The 19,914-nt window shown below is 47.4% G+C and overlaps 1 protein-coding gene across 1 annotated transcript; it reads right to left on the bottom strand.

The window, feature by feature from the left end:
* Nucleotides 1–6,564: 6,564 nt before the first annotated feature.
* Nucleotides 6,565–19,220, bottom strand: ENO1 (enolase 1). The gene is made up of 12 exons (XM_026074005.1): nucleotides 19,159–19,220; nucleotides 15,947–16,040; nucleotides 14,444–14,539; nucleotides 12,473–12,531; nucleotides 11,433–11,502; nucleotides 11,101–11,234; nucleotides 10,720–10,942; nucleotides 9,010–9,207; nucleotides 8,562–8,763; nucleotides 8,053–8,161; nucleotides 7,549–7,607; nucleotides 6,565–7,029 (listed from the first exon to the last, which is right to left on the bottom strand). The coding sequence occupies exons 2-12, from the start codon at nucleotides 16,029–16,031 to the stop codon at nucleotides 6,960–6,962; spliced, it is 1,305 nt and encodes a 434-aa protein (XP_025929790.1). The 5' UTR covers nucleotides 16,032–16,040; nucleotides 19,159–19,220; the 3' UTR covers nucleotides 6,565–6,959.
* Between the last annotated feature and the right edge of the window lie 694 nt (nucleotides 19,221–19,914).

The following is a 19,914-nucleotide window of genomic DNA, read 5'->3' as shown; positions in this document are numbered from 1 at the left end:
GCGGGTGCCTGTTTAATGCAACGTACGTTATTTGACAGCCTGCTGCGAGATTTTGGGCAGGGAGAGCAAGCGCTCGCAGTGAGGCACGGCTGATGTCCGCAGAAACCGTATTGGCATCTTGATGTATGAAGTTCTAGCTGTGCCCTTTGCTTTGACTAATGCAGTTGCTATAGGACATTGGCGACTTAATGAGTGACACTGCTTGCAAGCGCTTTGCAAGCAAGAGTCAGCTCGTGGTTTTGGATGATTTCTCAGCTTAAAAAACACTGTAAAATTTCTGCTATGATACAGATTCAGCAGTAAAAGCGCAAGTGGGCTTTGGGGGAAGGGGGGAGGTTTCAGGCAGCTCATGTGCTGCAAATTACACGCACGGAAAATCCGTGTTTGTGTTTGCCGGTCCATACACAAAGCGTGTCGGGTCACCCTGAAACGGAGACACCCAACAGCGTGGAACCTCAGCAAAGAAAAGGTTTTGTCTGACAGGAAGCGTTTGGCTTCCGTGTTAATTTATTTTAAAAACTCTCTTAAGGAGTTTTCAACAGAAACATCCCCTCAAAACAGACAAAAGGAGCAAAAATGCCTATTTCTCAAAACACTGAACCAAAACACACCAGCCTGTAAATGATATCTGTAAATAATCAAATCGCCAAGTTTGTAAACAGCTGCAGGTGGGCAAAAGCGCTGTTTGCCATTCCTCACTGCTGACGGCAGCTAGGTCTGTCTGAAGCGAAGCATCTAGCAGAGAAGGCGCCATCGCTTCCGAAAAAAAAACCCCTTTCTGGGCAGCGCAGGGTCGCGCTGGCTTGGGACAGTCCTTGTCCTTACCAGGAAAGCAAGGAGGAGGAAAGCACAGCCCAAGGGGAGCCGGGCTCGGCCCCGCGGGAGGCGCTCAGCCCCAGCCTCAGCGCCCTGCGCCTTGCACAACTAGTCTGCCTTGCTTTTCCCTCCTCTAATTTAAGCCAGTAACTCCCAAACTGCAGTGACTGAATTTAAGTGTTTGTAGACAGAGCTGAACCTGTACTGTAGATGGGAGATTTCCCCAAGCGCGCACCTTGGGGATTCGGCGGCACACGGAGAGGATCTGGACAGGGTGATATTTGCTGCAGCGCGCATCAGATCCCATGGCATCTCCAGCCCTCCTGGGGACCAAGGGTTGAACGCGAACGGGTGTCTCTCGAGGCAGAAATGACCAAACCCGGCTGTCCATGGCCGGGACGGCAGAAGCCCGGCCACGGCGGCTCCAGCAGCGTGGCGAGAGGTCGTGTCCCCGTACGCTCGGGGAGGAGCGCAGGGAGCAAGAGTCCTGGCATGTTATTCTCACGCCGACCACAGCTCTTACCTGCAGGGAAAAATCATTTTGCCCTGCAGCGCGGCGCTTCAAACCCTGCCTTGAAAGGGAGCGCGAGCCATCGCCGGAGATGCTGCTGCGGGGCAGGCAGGGCTGCGCGGCCGCATCCACCACTCGCCCTCGCGTCTCCTCGGCGGGCGCAACAGCGGCAGAAGAGGCAAATATCCTCCTTCCCGCGGGCGAAAGGCGGCGGCCGTGCTCCCTCCCTCTGCTCGCACGGCTCCCTCGTGCTGCCGCGCAGGGCTCCCCGGCACAGCATGGCACAGCACGGCGCACGGGGACGTTTGCATCCCTCTTCGTGCCTGCGAATGAGCAGGTGGGTGTTGACACGGCGCCGCAGTCGATGAACTCCCTGCAGAGAAGACGGCTCGCTCCCGCCGCGCCTGCCTCCCCAGAGCCCGGGAGCTCCTGCCGAGGCCCCTTTCTGGGGACGGGAGCGGGCAGAGCGGCCCAGCGCCAGCGCCGCGAACCGCGGGCTCCCCCGGGGTGATCGCGCCGGCAGCGGGACACGCGCAGCGAGACGGTGCCTCAGTGAGCGCGCTGGGCGCTTGGGAGCATCTCAGCAGGTGTGGCTGCGTTCAGCAAACAGGAAGGAAAAAGGCATCGGGCCTAAAACTGTTCTCACCCCTGCCAGAGGGAGCAAAATCACCCATGCAGAAAGTCTCAAGACCTCACTGAGCTGAGCAGCTCCTGCAGGGAGCAGGATCCACCGTTTAATTGCAGTTTTGTTTCATATTTGATCAATGGTCTGGGAAAAGAACAATCATTTCTAGTGTTTTGAATGACACAAAAATGAGGGAAGAAAAGATTACAGTACTGCTGTTTGACGTTGTTCCTGCTGCTGCAAGCCAGGGTCCAATTCCGACACCCGCGACACTAGAAAGTCCATAGGCAGGGCCTGTGGGTGGCTCAGAGCAGCCAAGGGAGCGGAGGACATGCCCTGCAGCGACGGCCTCAGTGCCTGAGTGCGAATGCTAGGGAACGATGCGCTCGCTCCGTACCGGGGCTCATGTCTAGTGAGAAAGCCAAACCCTGAATCCCCTGGTTTCTCACCTATTAGACAGGGATGACAACGTGCCTTTTTGTCTAGTACAAGCGCTTTGAGGCAGGGACTGTATGAGACCTAGAAGTCAAGGTAATAGTGGGAAACGAATACCAGGAGCAGGCTGGGCTACAAAGCAGAAGGGCTTCCTCTGCAAACCTAGAAATAGAGCCAGCAGGTAATGGGAGAGCTTTCCCATTCCAGTCCTTTGCATCTCTCCATTATGTATCCTGTTACCTGAATAGCTCCCCAAAGTGCCGCCTGGCTCTCCTCTCTGCTCATCAGTCATCTCCGCTGCCTGCTTCTCACTTCAGATCTGCTTTTAAGGTTGCCTGCTATTCCCAAATAGCCTCCTAGTTCATGTTTGCTAAGTTGATGCCTCCTCCTGCTCCAAGGAGTGCCAACAACCCCACAAATTATTACAGTAATAAAGACACTGGCTGTGCTACATTCGCACTGTTATAAAGCACAGCCTTCTCAGTAGGAGTCTGTGGGGACAGTACAGAAAGGTGAGGAGTTATGCAGCAGGATTCACACCCTGATTAAGGAGAAAATGCATCTCTCCACATTTCTAGCATTACAGGTTTAGGTTTCAATTTTCTGCAATCAAATCTCGTTCCTTATTCACTCATTACCCTCAGTCCAAGCACATGCATAGTTACTGATCACTCACCATCCTTTAATACRCTTTAAATTCTTATCTACAAACCACACTCCTGTGTTTCAGTACTTACCTATTCTGGTCTCTTATTTCTTTGCAGGTAGCTCAGGCTCCTTTCAATGCTCTAACTTCTTGAGGTGGAGCCATCCTGAATCCTCTGCAGCCAGGAGCACCTTGCTGATCCACTCCAAACCCTTCCTGAAATTTAAGTTGAAATCTTTACATAGCTCTGGTTTGATAGGACAGAGCGTGCATAGCACCTGGCACTGCGGGACTGTATTACTGGTGCAGGGTGGAGCATACAGTTTAACAACATCCAACTTCAGCTTTTGACTGTACAACCTAAGTAACCTTCTTCTAACCCTGCCAGTTTGTGTACAATTTCCTTATGTTAAGGCACATCTAGTAATTGCACCTGTAACAGTTCCCTATCATGCACTGACAGCAAGGCGTGAGCAATAATGAATTAATACCCGAGTTTCACTTCTAGTGTCATTAACCAGCAGAAGTAGAAGGCTCTTCTGTCAGAGCTGGGACCAAACTGCTCACCTGAACGAAGGAGGATTCCAGCCCAGTGCATGCACTCACCTTTTTTCCCCCCGCAGATTTAGCTACACACTGCTCACGTAAGTCACTTCATCAACGCTCTACTGCCATTCAGGGTTTTGTCAGTGTACGGTAACTGGTGATGTGGTTTCTCAGCTACTTTTTCATGCTTTTTCTTGCTTATTCAAAAGAGAAATCTCCAGGTGTAAACATAGTGGCCCAGATAAGGTAAGATGAGAACTGACATCTTTCTGAAGCACCAAGTAAAAAAGGAAGGGTCGTAACTATTGCTTCCTAAAGTGGTTGTGCTAAAGAGCTTTCTAACCCATTCTGCATATATTACAAGCTTGCCTCTGACAGAAGAAAAATCCCTTGACAGGATTTGCGTGTAATTAGCGGGTTTATTCATTTAACAGGTCTAATTCAGAGATCAGCAACGTGTGAAAAAATGCACCAGGTTTCAAATCTGCATGGAGCACAAGCAGCTTAGACCAATACCTTACGAAAGGACAAATTTGTGTGAAGGAGGCACTTACCATGTGCTGAGCCTGGGCTGGTAAATTTGGTATTTATAGCAAAGCTCCACTTAAGAAGGGTTTGACAGAGGAGATAAATCTCCTAAGGGGAAACAGTTGCCAATGGTCCAACAAAGCCAGGATGTTTTCATTGCACCAGTTATTGATTTTGCAGGGAGGTTTGTTCCAGTAGTCAGCTGTGCCTGCATTTGCTTTCAGACCCCATCTGCTGAGCTGACTGCAGGGCCTGGAGAATCCGAAACTGAGGTTGGGTCCAAATTCACCCCAGTCCGGGAGGTATAGGTCCGTGCTCATTTGGATACTCTGCAAAACACATCTGGATCCAAACGTACTCACAGATAACAGAAGTTCAATATTCTTCCTATTTTGAACGTGAGCAAGCTAGCATGACTGTGGGCCCTATTCCCCTGGCAGATTGTAGCTTTAGCCTTTTGCACCAGGGCTGTTCTCATCAGGAGACTTACTACATTGAACAAGACCCGTTATTTTCCTCCCATCAACAGTTTGTTACAGTAAAGATGCCAAAATACCCTTCTTTCCCATGAGGGGTGTTTAGCATTTTTAACATTGCAGTTTCCCTAGTCTTTACACAAGGCAAGTTATTTTACAAGTGTCTGTTTAACAGATGAGCCTTTCTAGTTTAAAAAAAACACATTGATCAATAGACACTATAGGAGCCCAGCTTTCCCATAAGCAGTCCTCTGTGTGCTAAATCCTTTCATAGCTATTACTCATGCTAGGGCTGGACAGATCTAACATCTCGCAACTCACAAACATCCCAGTTCTGGCTTTACTCATCACAGGGCAGTCTCAGATCTCGTCCTCTAAGGGCAGAGCACTGTTGTACAGATTTATTTAGCAATATAATACATCATCCTCATACTTTAGCATTTTATAGTATTGTATTTCATAACAGCAGCTTCTGAAATAAATTTTCTCCAACCTAAAATTGCAGATGTTAAAATCCAGCATTTAGGTAAATAATAGCAGTACCCTGCAGCATCACCGGCTTTAAATGTGCCATTTCCATCTCACGAATTCAAAGCCTTTGAAGATATAAAATTGACTAACAGCCGCAACACCCACAATAGCCACACTGGGGCACTGCTGCACACAGGAAAAATTTACAGCCAGTTATTTTAATTTTCTGTGCGACTACATGTGAATCTGAAATTGATCTTCTCTTTACAAACCAGCCATTATGGAAAAAAGAAATGGCTAGCAAAGACTGCCTAAAACATGGGTGTCTCTCTCATGGGTGTCTTAATTTCCTTTTTCCTGCCCAATGATCCAATAACACTGTGCTCCCCACCCCCCCTTTCTAAGGATGCTGCTCTGGCAGCTACTACACAGAGCAACAGAACAGCAATAGTGACAGAAGCACTGAACAATCTCTTGCCAAACCTGGGAAAAGGGAATTTTCTCTTAAGCTTTGAGAAAATAAGCATCCATATGGAATGAGACAGATTCTTTCATCTCTTGCAGCCTTCCCTTCCCTGTCTACTCAAACCAGCAGAGGCCATGCAGCAACCTGAACAAAATAAAGGGGTTTGGAAATACATGTATTTGCCCATAATTCTCTTTCTTATGGTCATCTATTCTCACATAGCTAGAAACCCCCTGAAATCGCATTCCCTAATGCTAAGTGTAGTTATCAAAAACTTTTAGTCACACCTTGTATGAGTGCTATTAATGAAGCCAAAACAAATACAGCAGTTAATTTTGACTAGGGTTTTAATACATGACATCCCACTCACACCAGAATTCCTTCTGCTAGTGTTGTATGAAAAAGTCTAAAATATCACAGCCTCTTACAATACATTCACTATAATGATCTAGTGTGCAGCTTCTCTTCCCTCCCAAGCACCAGGGTTCAGGGACAGTTGTTCCTGACTTGCATCCTGTTGTGCTGTTTCATCTTACCATAGCAAACAGATCAAGATGGAGGTTAAAGTCACTTTCAACACTTAACTCTGCCCCAGCCTCTCTGTACCAGGTACTCACTGAATTCTGAGTAACAGTGCAGAGACTGACAAGCAGACATTTGTAACGGTCTATGGCAAAGGTTAATCACAGCACTTGTTGTCAGGATACCATACATCTTTGCCAAATTAAGCCAGTCCTCTGAGCTTTTTCTTTCACCTGTAGAATTGTAATTGACCTAGTGGTTAAAAATCTGTTTAGTCCCCCCTTCCACATAACCAAACACATCCTTGAAGGCCAATTCTTGATAGCAACCACATACATGCATGCAACCCAACGTTTTGTCTACTTGTCACACAGCAATTTAAGTTCCCAAATCTCCCCCCCGGGCACAGTGACAGCAATCTAACTCTTACTCCTTGCAAGACAGCTTTAAGCAGGCCATGCTTATGCAGAGGTAGGGAGCACTGTTCTTCAGCCTCCACAAGAATAACAAAGCCACACTTGGTTAAATTGTTTGATGCTTTTATTTATCACATGTAAAAACACTACTATTTCTGTTTGCAGGCACCTTTTGCTGCACTGCAAGTTACACAGCTCCAAACATTGAAGAGTGAACAGGCAGAGAAGGGAATTAAATGTTTATGCCCAGAGTCACAAGGTCATAGTTCCAGAGTGTTTAATACACACAACCCCACAGGGACTCATCTACAAAAGCAGTAAAGCACTTGAGCAACAAATCAGAGCTGGTGAAAACACTGGGTGAAGGAATCATCTAGGGGGAAGAGGACCTGCAAAATGGTCTTTTTCCTTCAGCTGCCCTTTTCTTTCTAGTACAGTTAACTGATCTAAGTAGGTGACTAGTGCTTTAAACCAGAACAGGCATTGTTTGGCCCACACAGCTTAGTTGACACGGGGGTTCCTGAAGTTTCTTCCAGCGAAGCGCGCCTTGCTGCCAAGCTCCTCTTCAATTCTGATGAACAGGGAGAAAATGCTGGGTGTGAGCAGACAGTATGATATTGCTGTACTAGTTCAGCTGCTGGCTTTGTGCTAAAACATTTGGTCTACCTGGTACTGAAAGTACCACCGCTCGAAGGCACAATTCAGCTCCCTCCAAGCAGCTTCAGTTATCATGCATATTTAACCACACTAGTAAGCATCACTCATTATGTAACTTTGCTCAAACATTTTAAATGCCAGTCCAAAGGAGCTGCATCATGCAGCTAGAAGGACAATGCACCTCRGCAACTTAACATCACAAGATGAGGCTCTCCTTTAGTATGCCTCAGTTACCCATTCAACTCATCATTTACCACCCTACAGTCAGCTCTGCAAGCACAGCACCAGCCTAAATGCATCCAGCATCAGCTGATGTCCTTAACCTGCAATGAACTTCTGAGATACAGAAGAGCAAGCTGGGTCCAGAATGCATTAATGGATCATCCATTGTGTCAGGCTTAACCCTCAACCCCTTTCCCCTCAAGAACCTCACCTCAGCAGCTGGTTGTACTTGGCTAAACGCTCAGATCGGCAAGGGGCACCAGTCTTGATCTAAAAAGGACAAGAAGTTAGTGAGGAAATAGGACCCTGTCCTATAGCACAAGGCTAGATGCCAACATGAAGCTCTCTTGTTCTATTAGTTAACTAAGATCAATCACAGACTTGATCTCAGCCTTAAGCTCTGTACATCCGTATACTCAACAGGCTGGGGCTTGGGAACAACATAAGATACATTAATTTGCCAACAACTTCAGTATCAGGAAATCCTGACACACCCATTGGAGTTGACTAAGATACTTGATTGGTGACAAAAGGTCAGTTTACATAAGATCACATGTTCCCTTGTCAAATTGCCAGACAAATCCGCTTCCTATATACAGTAATAGCAAGCCTTCTATGTCTTTAGTCAAAGTAGACCCCACCTGCTGTGCAGCATGGCTTCACCACACTATCAAATCAAGCAAAAGGGAAAGCTACAGCAGCTCCAGATACCAACCTGACCAGTGCAGAGACCAACCACGAGATCAGCAATGAAGGTATCTTCAGTCTCTCCAGAACGGTGACTCACCATCACGCCCCAGCCATTCGACTGGGCAAGCTTGCAGCTAGAAGAGATGCACAGATAAAGCCTCACACCACACCCCTACTTGTTTAGCAGCCTCTTAGTGATGCTGCCAAGTGCCAGGTATTCCTTGCTTTGGAAAGATGAACTGCCCTTTGGTGCACTTTAGGGTTGGATCCCAAGAAAACCATTAAGGAGCTGCTTTTACACATGCTTGGACCCAGTGATGTCTAATGTGCCTACATGACTTTGAGGCCATAAAGGTACAGGTTTACTTGCCTATATCCTCTACTACTCGATGATGTTATAGCCCCTCTACAGATGTCCCATCAACAGGTATCTACTCCACTGGCACTCTTCTACATCTCTCCATTATATACTCCCCTCCTTGTTCCTTGGAGGCTCCCCCTTCCTGGCAGAGCTAAGAATGGAGAGCAACTTACGCTTGCAAGGACTCTGTTACAGAGCCAATCTGGTTGACCTTGAGCAGAAGGCAGTTACAGGATTTCTCCTCCACAGCTTTGGCAATGCGCTTTGGGTTGGTCACAGTCAGGTCATCACCAACCACCTGGATACCAACACTGCCAGTGAACTTCTTCCAGGCAGCCCAGTCATCCTGGTCAAATGGGTCTTCAATGGACACCACTAGAGAGAGACAAAAGGAGCTTTAAGACAATACCAACCTGAAAAGGTTGGGCTGCAGCACTTTGGTACCACTGCTTTCAAACAGGTATTACCCACCTGCAAGAACAGGCCTAAGACTCCTAGAATGCTAGTGGTTTGTTCTATTCCATTCTCAGCCCTCTTATAAGGGAGGCTGCATCCTACTTTCAGCAACCACCCCCCACCTCTACTACTATTCTGCTTCCTGTAGAGCAAGGAACGACTTACCGGGGTAGTTCTTGACAAAGCCCTTGTATAGGTCAGCCAGTTGGTCAGGAGAAATGTATCTGCTGGGATCATCAGGGGATTTGAAGTCCAGGTCATACTTTCCATCACGGTAGAACTCTGAGGCAGCCACATCCATGCCAATGACAACCTTGTCAGAGTAGCCAGCCTTGCCGATAGCAGTCTTCAGCAGCTCCAGAGCTGAAACATGGTAAAATATTTGCAAGTTCCTACCTGATGTGGTAACTCAAAACTATCCCGTTACCAACAATAGGACATATACTTGGCCAGAAATCCCATTGCCCCCTAAGGAAAACCTAGCAACTGCATTAAGAGAAAGTTCTTAAAACTCAGCCACTTCTGAACAGAGTGGAACAGGATACCACTTTTAGCTTGTAATACCCTTGAGACACCAAGAGGGATTCTGAATCTCTACAGGCAGGACTGCATCCTCCTTCAGCTGTATGCATGTGGGCAGGAAGCAGTGACTGCATTTGAATCCTTTTTAGCTCCAGATCAGGTATTGATKGTATCAGAGGTATGCACACAGACCCTGACAGGCATGTCATACACTGCCTGCTACTGCACAGGGCACCCTCTACCTGTTCTTCACTTACACATTTATGAAGGGCAAAGGGAACAGTACAGCTCCATAAGAGTCTCTGGACACTGTCCACTATGCTGCCCTGTTTGGCAGAGTCCAAGGAGAAAAGTTCAGTAGGGTCAAGAGAAATAAGACCTTAAGCTTCTCTGACTTAAGGCCAAGCAGTAGCTGGGTCAGCCAGGTTATTTACAGCAGCAAGCTTAGATCAGGTCTTTTAGATATTAAGGGAGTACAAACTGCAAAAACAGCTGCCACCAGCAACACTGAGATCCAAGCACTCCTTGGACTGGAGTGGTCATCCAAGATCATCTTCATTGATATCTGCCRGGCTACAGACCTAGCACAAGCTATATGTGCCTGTGGGATTCAGAACCCTCCCGATTTCTGTGTTGGCTCAGTGTCAGCCGAGGCAATGTAGTTCAGAGGCCACCTTCAGCAATAACACAACAGGCAGCTTTCAGTATGCAAGCAACTCTGATAATAAAATCCTAGTACTCTAGTGGCCTACCAGCTGCTCCATTCCTGAGAACCTGGCAGAAAAAGCGCCCTTCTGGTACAGATAGTTTTTGTATAAACAGGCAAAAGTTTCACCTTCCACATGAGACAGACTGCCCCCCCGCAGGCTTGTGCTGCCCCCCCGCCCTAACAGTTCTGTTCAAATATCACAACTCCCCAGCTTGGCCTTCACGTACTCCCACATATTACTAGGCATAGTTCAAACTGTTTTCTTTGTCAGCAGAAAAACAACTCCAGTAAACTGACTGTTGACTTCTGGGTAGCCTGCAAATGCATGCAGACATCCCAGCCTCTCCCTCTTTTCAAACGGAAGGTGGCAAGTTTCCCTTAAGCTGGTGCAGGAATGACATAGTGAAGAGGCACTGAAGTCAAAGTCATCCTGTCAAGCTGCATAAACTGATGTCCAAGGGAGCATCTCCACAGAAAAGGAACCACACCAGTATACAATCTTAGAAAAAAATTTGTCAGGACAGAAGCAAGAAACAGCAGCAAGTCCTATAACCTACTGGTCCCACTTTCTATCCATACTAGGCAAGTATGGTCTTAAATCTCTGGCTAAGAGTTATACTTCCTACACACTTGGCTAATTTTACCTTCTTTATTTTCCAGGATGTTGGGGGCAAAGCCACCCTCATCACCCACGTTGGTTGCATCTTTGCCATACTTCTCCTTGATGACATTCTTTAGATTGTGGTAGACCTCTGCACCAATGCGCATTGCCTCCTTGAAGCTGTCAGCACCCACAGGGAGGATCATGAACTCCTGCATAGCCAGCTTATTGCCAGCATGGGAGCCTCCATTGATCACATTGAAAGCCTTGGAGTGACCAAAAAGAAAAGCCAAGTTAGAATGATTCAAGGTAAACGGATGGTGGCAGAAGACTCAGCCCTCAAGGAAACTTGACCCAAAACCACAGGACATCATGATGCACACAGTCAGATCATGTCTTTAGCTAACACTGCCAAGAGACTTACAGGAACTGGTAGAATGACTTCTGCATTTCCAGCAAGGTCAGCAATGTGGCGGTACAAGGGGACACCCTTCTCAGCAGCACCAGCTTTGCACACAGCCAGAGATACTCCCAAGATGGCATTGGCACCAAATTTGGCTGAAATAGGAAGGAGAAATTATTGTTTAGAGAAACACTACATCTTCCTAAAGAGGCTCAGCAATACTATCATGGTCTTGGTTACAGAAATGCATACCATGAGCCATGCACTGCCTATTGTTTCCGATGAGGTAAATTACACCTCTATCAGAGAAGCTGTATCTTTTCACATCTCACTGCAACACAAATGCCACTTACATTTGTTCTCCGATCCATCCATTTCCAGCATCAGTTTGTCAATTTTTTCTTGCTCCACAACATTGACATTCTGCAGAAAGAAGCAAGTGAAACACTGAGGCCAAAGACAACTCTAAGAACTCACCTACCCATTTTATCTTTATTTCCTACTTTATATCCCTTCAACTGGGAAAATGCTTTCATCTCTTGACCTCTCACTTCACTACTTTCATCTGCCAGGCACCAGGAAACTGCTTAAATGGAATTACCAACAGCAGAACTGAGACTAGTTCTTGTGATCATGAGACAGCAGCATCTTCTGGTCACTTCCAACAGACCACAGCTGCCAGGTTAAGCTAGAGATATCAAGAACTTTGTTTTGTTCTTTGCATTCAGACAGAGCTGTAAAGCTGTCCTGTCTCAAATTCTGGATTATGAAGACATTTACATTGCTGTCAGCCTGGCATGGAAAAAAGTCCCAGTTTATGCTCCCTGCCCCTTTATTAAAAACTCAGAAGACCAGCTTGCTCAGAATATGCACCAATTCGTAACTTAGTTCATAAGTTTTGGATTTCTGATTTGGATCAGAAACATGGAATCATTTTACGCATTATCCATCTCATCTCAGCCTTTCTAGCTAGGGCTTAATGCCCAAAGGGTTTAGGAAACTCATTCAAGCTGACTTTACCACAATCCCCTATGATTCCCCTTCAAATTAACTAGCCTGAACTAAACCCAGTCCCTCCCCACCACTCAACCACCCTTTTAAGTACAATACAGCTTGTATCTTAACTGCATATTCCACTGAGGTTCCCAGGTGCTCAAGTGTTGCTGCAGACAGCAACATTAGGCTGCCAAAGATTGTTCTGATTAAGTGTTAGATATGCAGTCATTAAAGAAAGCAATTACTATAGGTCAGTTTTTTCTCATGCACTCCAGTACACACTAACAACTCCTGTGTAATACACACTTCCTGCAACTGTCTCTAGAGGCACAGCCCATCAGCTAGGATACACCAGACTGGCATTAACTGATGTTAGTGAAAGACAGATTGCTCCTACCTTGCTAATCAGTGCAGGTGCAATTGTTTTATTGACRTGCTCAACAGCTTTTGAGACACCTGGAAGGAACAAGCAAATCGGACACTGGTTAACCAAACTGGCTATGCAGGCATTAGTAGGTGATCTCAGTAACAACTCAATCCCAAGAACACCATCTCATGCTATCAAACCCCAGTCAAACCTGAGTTTACTGCCAAATCTCAACACTTAGAGGTCACCTCTGGTGAGTGAAGTCACATGAAATAAGCATCATGTAGGAAAGCCTGCTGCAATGTTAGTTTGCAAGACCATGCACTGGAGAAGTCTGTCCAAGTGACAAGGTTGCACTGAAAGCACATCCATTACCTGTGTACATAATGCTGTCGCCAGGAACTCGTTAACATATTTAACAGCTCTGGATACACCTGACAGAAGTGAAATGGACAAGAGAATCAAGGAAGAGATGAAGGCTCGCAGCAGAAGACAGTCATGCAAGGAAAAGAAAAGGACACAAACATGCAAACAGACCTACAGGTTAGCAAGTGTCTGATACAAAGCTGTAGACCATAAACAAAAGGGTTCATAGGGTAGAAGTTCCTGCATCAGCCAGCCAGGCTATATTTACTCTTTCCACCCAGATTCCATACTGTTGCAAACTCAGCAGTGGACCCAAGCCTTGAGTGGCTGAATGACAGCATCTAGAAGAGGTTTTAGGATAGGTTACTCCTACCCATTCATAGAATGGATAAGCAAGCAGAGAGAAAAAAAGGTTTCCTTGGAAGTTAAGCGTGCAGCAGCTCAGGCATTTTATTTAGCTATCATTTTGTGACACTGCTAAAGCATTACATTAGCAGATGCGATTTACAATTGATACTAAGCCACAAAGTATATTCTGTGTCTATACCTGGATGCAGGCATGAAAGTTGATGCATGCAGTTCCTTTGGACAGGGAGGAAAGAGTGTGAACACAGCACCTCTCCTTTTTATTTTTGTGGCCCCAACATTACATTAACCAGGAGTTTCAGAATGAGCCTGCTTCCTCCCCATAAGCAGAGACCATCACTAGCCAGCTACCAACATTAGCCTAAGGAACATCATTATCCCTGGATAGTGTTTAAAGATCTCCAAAGACCTAAACTTCAAGACCTAGTGAATGCTATTTAAGTGCACCCTGAACCACATTAACTGCCTTTTGAATGGTCTAAGGCTGAAGACTTAGATTAGGAAAGGCCTTCCAGTTATCTGGATGGATGCTTCTTCCAGTAGCTCCCCACATTTGGTACTTGTTTTTTCTTAACTCACATTATTTCCTGGCTGATATAAACCTTCAGCTATGACAGCCCATTGTGGAAGCTTGGACTATTATCAGGTTAATTACCCATGAAGAATGATCTGCAGGATCATATTAACAGGTCTAGGCACGCGCACATTTAGCTCACTGAGGTAAGTACACATTTACCCTTCCTAAAGAAAAGTGGCAGTGTCCTAGATAGATAGCATAACCTCTTCAACTCTTCAGGATATTCAGCCATCTGAGAGCTTATTCTTTACTGGAGTAATGGCTGTCATGAACCTTCTCAGCCAAGCTCTCCTGCAGTTCAGTAGTTATCTATTCTAACAGCTCTTTCTCAGGAACAAAATAGTCTCTTCTCACCTGACTAGCAAGAAAGGTTTGAGCAAAGACAAGTAATTCTCTGTTCCAGTCAGACTCAAAAGGCAAACTGATTGAATGTTCTTGTGACAGGCCATCAATACCTTCACAGCAGGCAGTTAAAAAAGCAGCCCTACTGTCCACATTTCCAGAGTAGCTGTAAAAGTTATTACTAGGATGTTTATTAGGTAATGACATCTTGTACATGGCTATTTGCTTTCTCCCATACTTGTTTTCAAGCCAATTTGGTGACTGCTGTCTCTCATCTGCTTTTAGGACATAAACAGTCAGTCCCCAAGCAATGAAAGTATTCAGCCACTAACGCAAATTCAAAGGTTTACCTTTTCCCATGTAGCGTGTCTTATCATTGTCACGAAGTTCCAAAGCTTCATAGATTCCAGTTGAGGCACCACTGGGAACAGCAGCTCTGAAGAGACCTGATAACAGATAGGACTGTCTTAGCACATTCAGACCCACAAAGAATCCTCCACCCATACACCATCCCAACCTACCATCCCCAAAACACATCTCTGCTCAAACAGTGGTCCTCAGAGCTGCCTGCTCCATTACAGTGTCATCAATTCAAGTGTCTCCCTCATACTGATGAGCAGCAAGTTCTGGCTCACTCACAGGAACATGCCCTTTTCCACAGTGTGCATTTCAAGCTTCTAAGTCTGGGAAAGCCATCCATTCCTTTTCCAAGGAGGGATTCCCCTTAAGGATAAGGGCAACTGCCAAGGCTGACCTCATAGCTTCATTCAGAGAATCTGTTTTGGGGCCCAGACTGGCAGGTGAGCTAAAGTCCTTATGAGATGTGTCATACAAAGACAGTTAAGAGCCTGTTTTTTGCTAGTCCAAACTCCTCACAATAGCACAGCCATCCATCCAGACAGCTCATTCCTCCCACCAAAGATGCTGAGCCTTAACAGAAAATTGGTACATTGGAGTTTGTTCTGCCTTTAGTTCAAAATGCCAACTGCAATCTTCAGTCTTTCCCTCATCCCCCTACAGCAAAGAGCTTAGTGGGGGCAATCTAACTAAATGACTACATTCATCTCTTGAGGCAGAAAGATCAGCTATTTAGTTAGTGTATTATATCTATTGTGCTTGCTCATTCCACCAAGGCACACTGGTATGTGTTTGTACAATGCAGTTGTCAGATCCTATCAGATATGGGATGAACAACAAAAAGTAAAGGAAAGCCCTAAAAACAGAAAAAATAAGATGCTATATGTGCAAACCCAATAGTCAAGTTGTTTAATCATGCCTGAGTACCTATGCAGACAAGAAACTCTTACCTGAGATTCAACTCTGCAGCAGCAGACTGTTTCATTACATGAAGTGATTGATAGACAAATTGAGAATTAAGCTGCCTCAAGTGCAATCAGAGAGGGCTTAGTGAAAAGGCAAGCTAAGTCCATTAGCAGCCACTTAAGGATAGGAATGAAGGCTTTAACTCTGGGTTTGTCTGAAACACATTCAAGGCCATCCCAGTTTAAGCTCAGGGACAAAAGGAGGAAGGCAGGTGGCTGTGTTAGTCGAAACATTTGCACAATACAGATCACAAGAAGCAGCACACCAAGACGACCCTTCACTAACCAGGCAAATATCTTGAGATCTGCAAATTCAACCCAAAAGAATGAGATAGAGGGTTTTACTGCAACTCCTATGGCAAGCTCAACAGCATGATTATATATATTAAACACGGAGGAAGCGGTAAGCACTATTCCAGGGCTAGAACAGGACAGTTTTTATACTTTTATAAGAATTCATTCTATTGTAAAACAGCCTCTCCAGTTCTATCAGATCAGGAAAGGAACGAACATCTACAGCTAAGGACTCACCTTTGTTGGTATAGAGGTCTACCTCAACAGTGGGATTCCCACGGGAATCAAAGATTTCACGGGCATGGATCTTGAGAATAGACATCTTGAACACCTGCCAAAAAGTTCAGCATTAAGGAGTTATAGCCTGTAGTACCATTTACAATCATAAGAACAGTTAAAGTCACTTCACACTTATCAAGTACCAAAAGTTCCCAGCTGAAGCTAAGAGTCAGGTTCATATGCCAGAGGACTGGAATCTCAGACCAGATGGGAAGAACTGTCTAGACAGACTCAGAGCCTTGTTTTCAGAGAAATCCAAGCAAACGCCATCTCTCAGTATGTAAGAGCAGCCAAGCAATCCTAATACAGAATTCTTTCCAGCTAGTTAGAATTCTTTTTACAAAAGACTTGAGGGCAGCAGCTCTTGATACATGCAGTACAGCAGCTGTTCAGAGACAAACGTAGCCTATCTTGAAACAGGCAGTCAGGGCTCTAATCAAGAATTAGATTAAGGCAGTTGCTCCCTTTCGTGAGAAGAGTAGCTACAAGGATAGCCTACCACTCCTCCTAGAAGGAAGGAAAATGGCCATAATCCTTTGAACACTTATTTCTGTTCTCTCATAAGTTTTTCCTTACAAAAAACAGTAAGGAAGGCCATATGTAAACCTAGCAATATTTAAAAAAAAATCAGCTTATACAAATGTCTGTAAGCCATGGACTGGTATGAGAACTAGCACATCTACAGAGAAGAAAGCTGAGCCTCAGAAGTAGAAATATCTGGAAGCTGGCTTTTTGGCAAGCCAATGTGGGTGGTAACTCTGTATACAGGAACAGTCACGCATCTCCCTGCAGTTACCAAAAAGTTAAGAAAACAGGCTCTTAGAAATAGTGGGGGGAAATGTCACTTCATATGTTTTCTTCCTCCACTGCAAAAATTTTCCCTTCTCAAGTTCCTGCTTACTATCTCTATTAAAGGCACAGGCAGACATCTGGTTTGTCCCTCTGGGTTCAAAGGGCCCCTTCCAGCTGCTTCTGCCTCAGCAGCAGATCATCCGAGGCAGCCAAAGTATTTTAAGATATTGCTTGCTCTACTGTAAGATCCAAACAGGTGATATGACTGCCCTAAGCAAGGCAATGTGGCTCAAGCTGCCGCTCTGTGCTGCCGCTACTTAATTTTAACCAGTGAGTAAGCTAGAAATAAATCCCTGCAACTCCCCAGTTATCAGTCCCAGCCACGCTCATATGCACATATCCCTCTGCGCTTGCACTGAGTAATGGCTGATACCAAGAATCACTGTTTATCTGAAAAGGGCTTTTAAAGCTGTATCGTCTGGCCCCTGCTATGCCTTACTTTCATTTTCAGAACCACGGCTTTGACACAAAAAATTAGGTGCCCCATTCTTTGAATTAACAGCCATCTCACAAGGAAGTCCTCATGCAACACAAGAGCTGTTTGTTCGCCTTCACAAAGAAGGTGGCACTCTACGAATACACACTGCAAGAGCTTCCACCACAAACGCCCCCCAGGTTTGGCAAAGCACATTACTCAATCGTCCTTGATAAATGACCTCCCCATCAGTGCCTCCCTGTTCTTTACAGTTTGCAGCACTGCATCATTTCAGAGATTCTTCACATCAGTTTTTTTTTTTTAAACCCATTTTGCAAGCCCCCTCACTGCTGTTTTCAAGAAATGATTTTCCCACTGGGCTATTTCTGGGTTAAAAAAAATTGATGCTGTTTATCTCATCACAAGYTGAACATAAGTATTCTGCCTCAATCTATTCAGCCAGCTCAGCAAGAAAGTGAGAGGTAGCCCACACATAGCATAGGTCTGACTGTTAAAAACAGTAGCTGGACACAAGCGTGACACAAACTAGATCATCACTAGTGATACCTGTTCCAGACCTTTGTACTTATCGATGGAACTAGCCAAGCAAACACCAGAGTGGAATTTTGTGCACGTATTCCCTCAAACCTTGTTGTGTGCTGTAACCTGCTGCCAAGGCCAGTGTCCCCCTTTAGCAGAGGTACCACACACCCCAGCTTCCCCGGCCTTCCTAGAAGCACATATATGAAGTTGCTGCCCACTTCAAGTCTAAGTTACAGCCCAAGACAGCACTGCCAATTCAAGTGTTACCTCCTCTATCAACTGAAATTCAAGAAAGCCCCCCTCACTCCCTACTTGATCCTGTGCTCTGCACAGGGAATCTAACACTCCCACTACAGTGCAGACTACGCCAACCTAAACTAAAATGATTTACAGAGATTTAGCTCACAGCTAACTTTATTATCAAGAGTTCTACTCATGTGAACTACTTTGCAGCCACATTTCTCTGAAATCAAGACAGGGCTGAGACAGTACTGCAAGAATCTAAATGGGAATAAAACACTCCTGCTTATTAGGCCTTGAGCTGACTGGACTAGTTCCTAACATAAAGGTGGAGCACGTGTGGACCAACACAGGCACCTTTTAGTCATATTCCCCTGGTTTTCCGAGGAGTGTTAATTCGCCCCGGTGCTCTGCAAGCTGATGCCACGTGTTTTAAATAACGCTTGGCATGGAATGAGTCAGGGACACGTTGAGCCACTTTCTCCTTTTTAGCAAGATGGAGGCCTGAAACCGCGCTGGCTCAGCCCGTGGGCCTGGATGAGAAGCATCGCTACTTCCTGCCGGGCTGAGCGGCGGCCCTGCCCCGTGACTCAGCGGCAAGTAACGGACCCGGGGAGGGCCAGGCGCTCCCCGCAGCCCAGCACGCGGCCAGCGGCGAAGGGGCGGTTCTCCCCGCGCTTCTCCGCGCGCCAGGCAGCCGGCTCCCCCCGCGCTGCTCGACACCCAGCGCTCCGTTACTTCCGCGGCGAGAGCCGCTGCGCGCTGACGCACACCGCTAAACGTTTGGGCAGCGGGGTTGAAGGCCATCCCGCGCCCTAACGGCGGAAGGTCCGGACCGCGCCGCGCCGTCCAGCGGCGGCTGCTTAATGATTAAAGAGACGTTAAGTCGCGCCGCTGAAAGGGGCCCCGATCCGCTGCCCGACCCCCCCCCCCTCCAACCGCCACGAGGCGGCCTAGTGCGCCCGCCCGGCCCACACGAGCCCCGGGGCCGCCCGGGCCCCGCCGCGCCCCACGGGGGACAAGGGCGGCGGGACGGCGCCGGCCCCGCGGGCGCCCCGGGAGGCCGAAGGAGGGATGGAGCCCGCCGGGCCGAGCCGGGCGCCGCAGCCTCCCCACTCACCTGCTGCACCGGCACCGCCTTGCCACCGACTGGGGAGGGGCGGCCGCCCGCGCGCGCGGCTATAGGCCACCCCGCGCCCACGCCCCGCCCCCCTCCCGCCTCCCCATTGGCCGGCCCGGAGCTCGCCGGCCTCCCATTGGCCGCCACCGCCTCGCCCCAGACGCGGCGCGGGACGCGTGCGCTACGTGCCGCAGCAGCCCCGCGCTGCCTGCCGGCCCTGACTCATGGAAAATCCCACTGAGGGGCGGGGCGGGGCGAGGCGGAGGAGGCGGGGCGAAGAAGAGGGGCGTGGCTTGCCGCCGGCCCCGCCGCCGCGGCCATGCGTGCGATGAGCGCGGCGGCCATGCGTGCGATGAGCGCGGCAGGCCTCAGCGGGCAGGCGGGAGCCACGCATTTATAGCGGGCAGGTGCAAAACCAGTAACTAAAAGGGACGAGAAGAAGACACGCCGACAGGCAGGAGGGGCGCCGGCCAGTGCAGCGCTGCACACACGCAGAGTCTCCGTCCCTGGAAAGTAACGCGCAGCTTTTCCACTCCCCCAGAGCTGCACATCTGAGTGCACGTGCACCACCGAACTGCACCGAGCTGCTGGCAGCGCCGCCTCGCTGCCCGGGCGCTGACGCCTGTGCTGGCCGCCGCTCCACCGGGTCGTGCACCCGCAGGAGAGGAGGCAGCTCTGGGCCTGCACCGTGACCAGAGCTGGCATGGCTCATGGGTTGAGATAATTTTTCCCGGGTCAGCAGATTTTTTTTTTAAA

The sequence above is a fragment of the Apteryx rowi genome, unplaced genomic scaffold (assembly GCF_003343035.1).
Source record: "Apteryx rowi isolate R43461 unplaced genomic scaffold, aptRow1 scaffold_38, whole genome shotgun sequence".
Taxonomy (NCBI): Eukaryota; Metazoa; Chordata; class Aves; order Apterygiformes; family Apterygidae; genus Apteryx; species Apteryx rowi.
The sequence above is the reverse complement of the archived record's forward strand: the minus strand, read 5'-3'. Positions and strand labels throughout refer to the sequence as shown.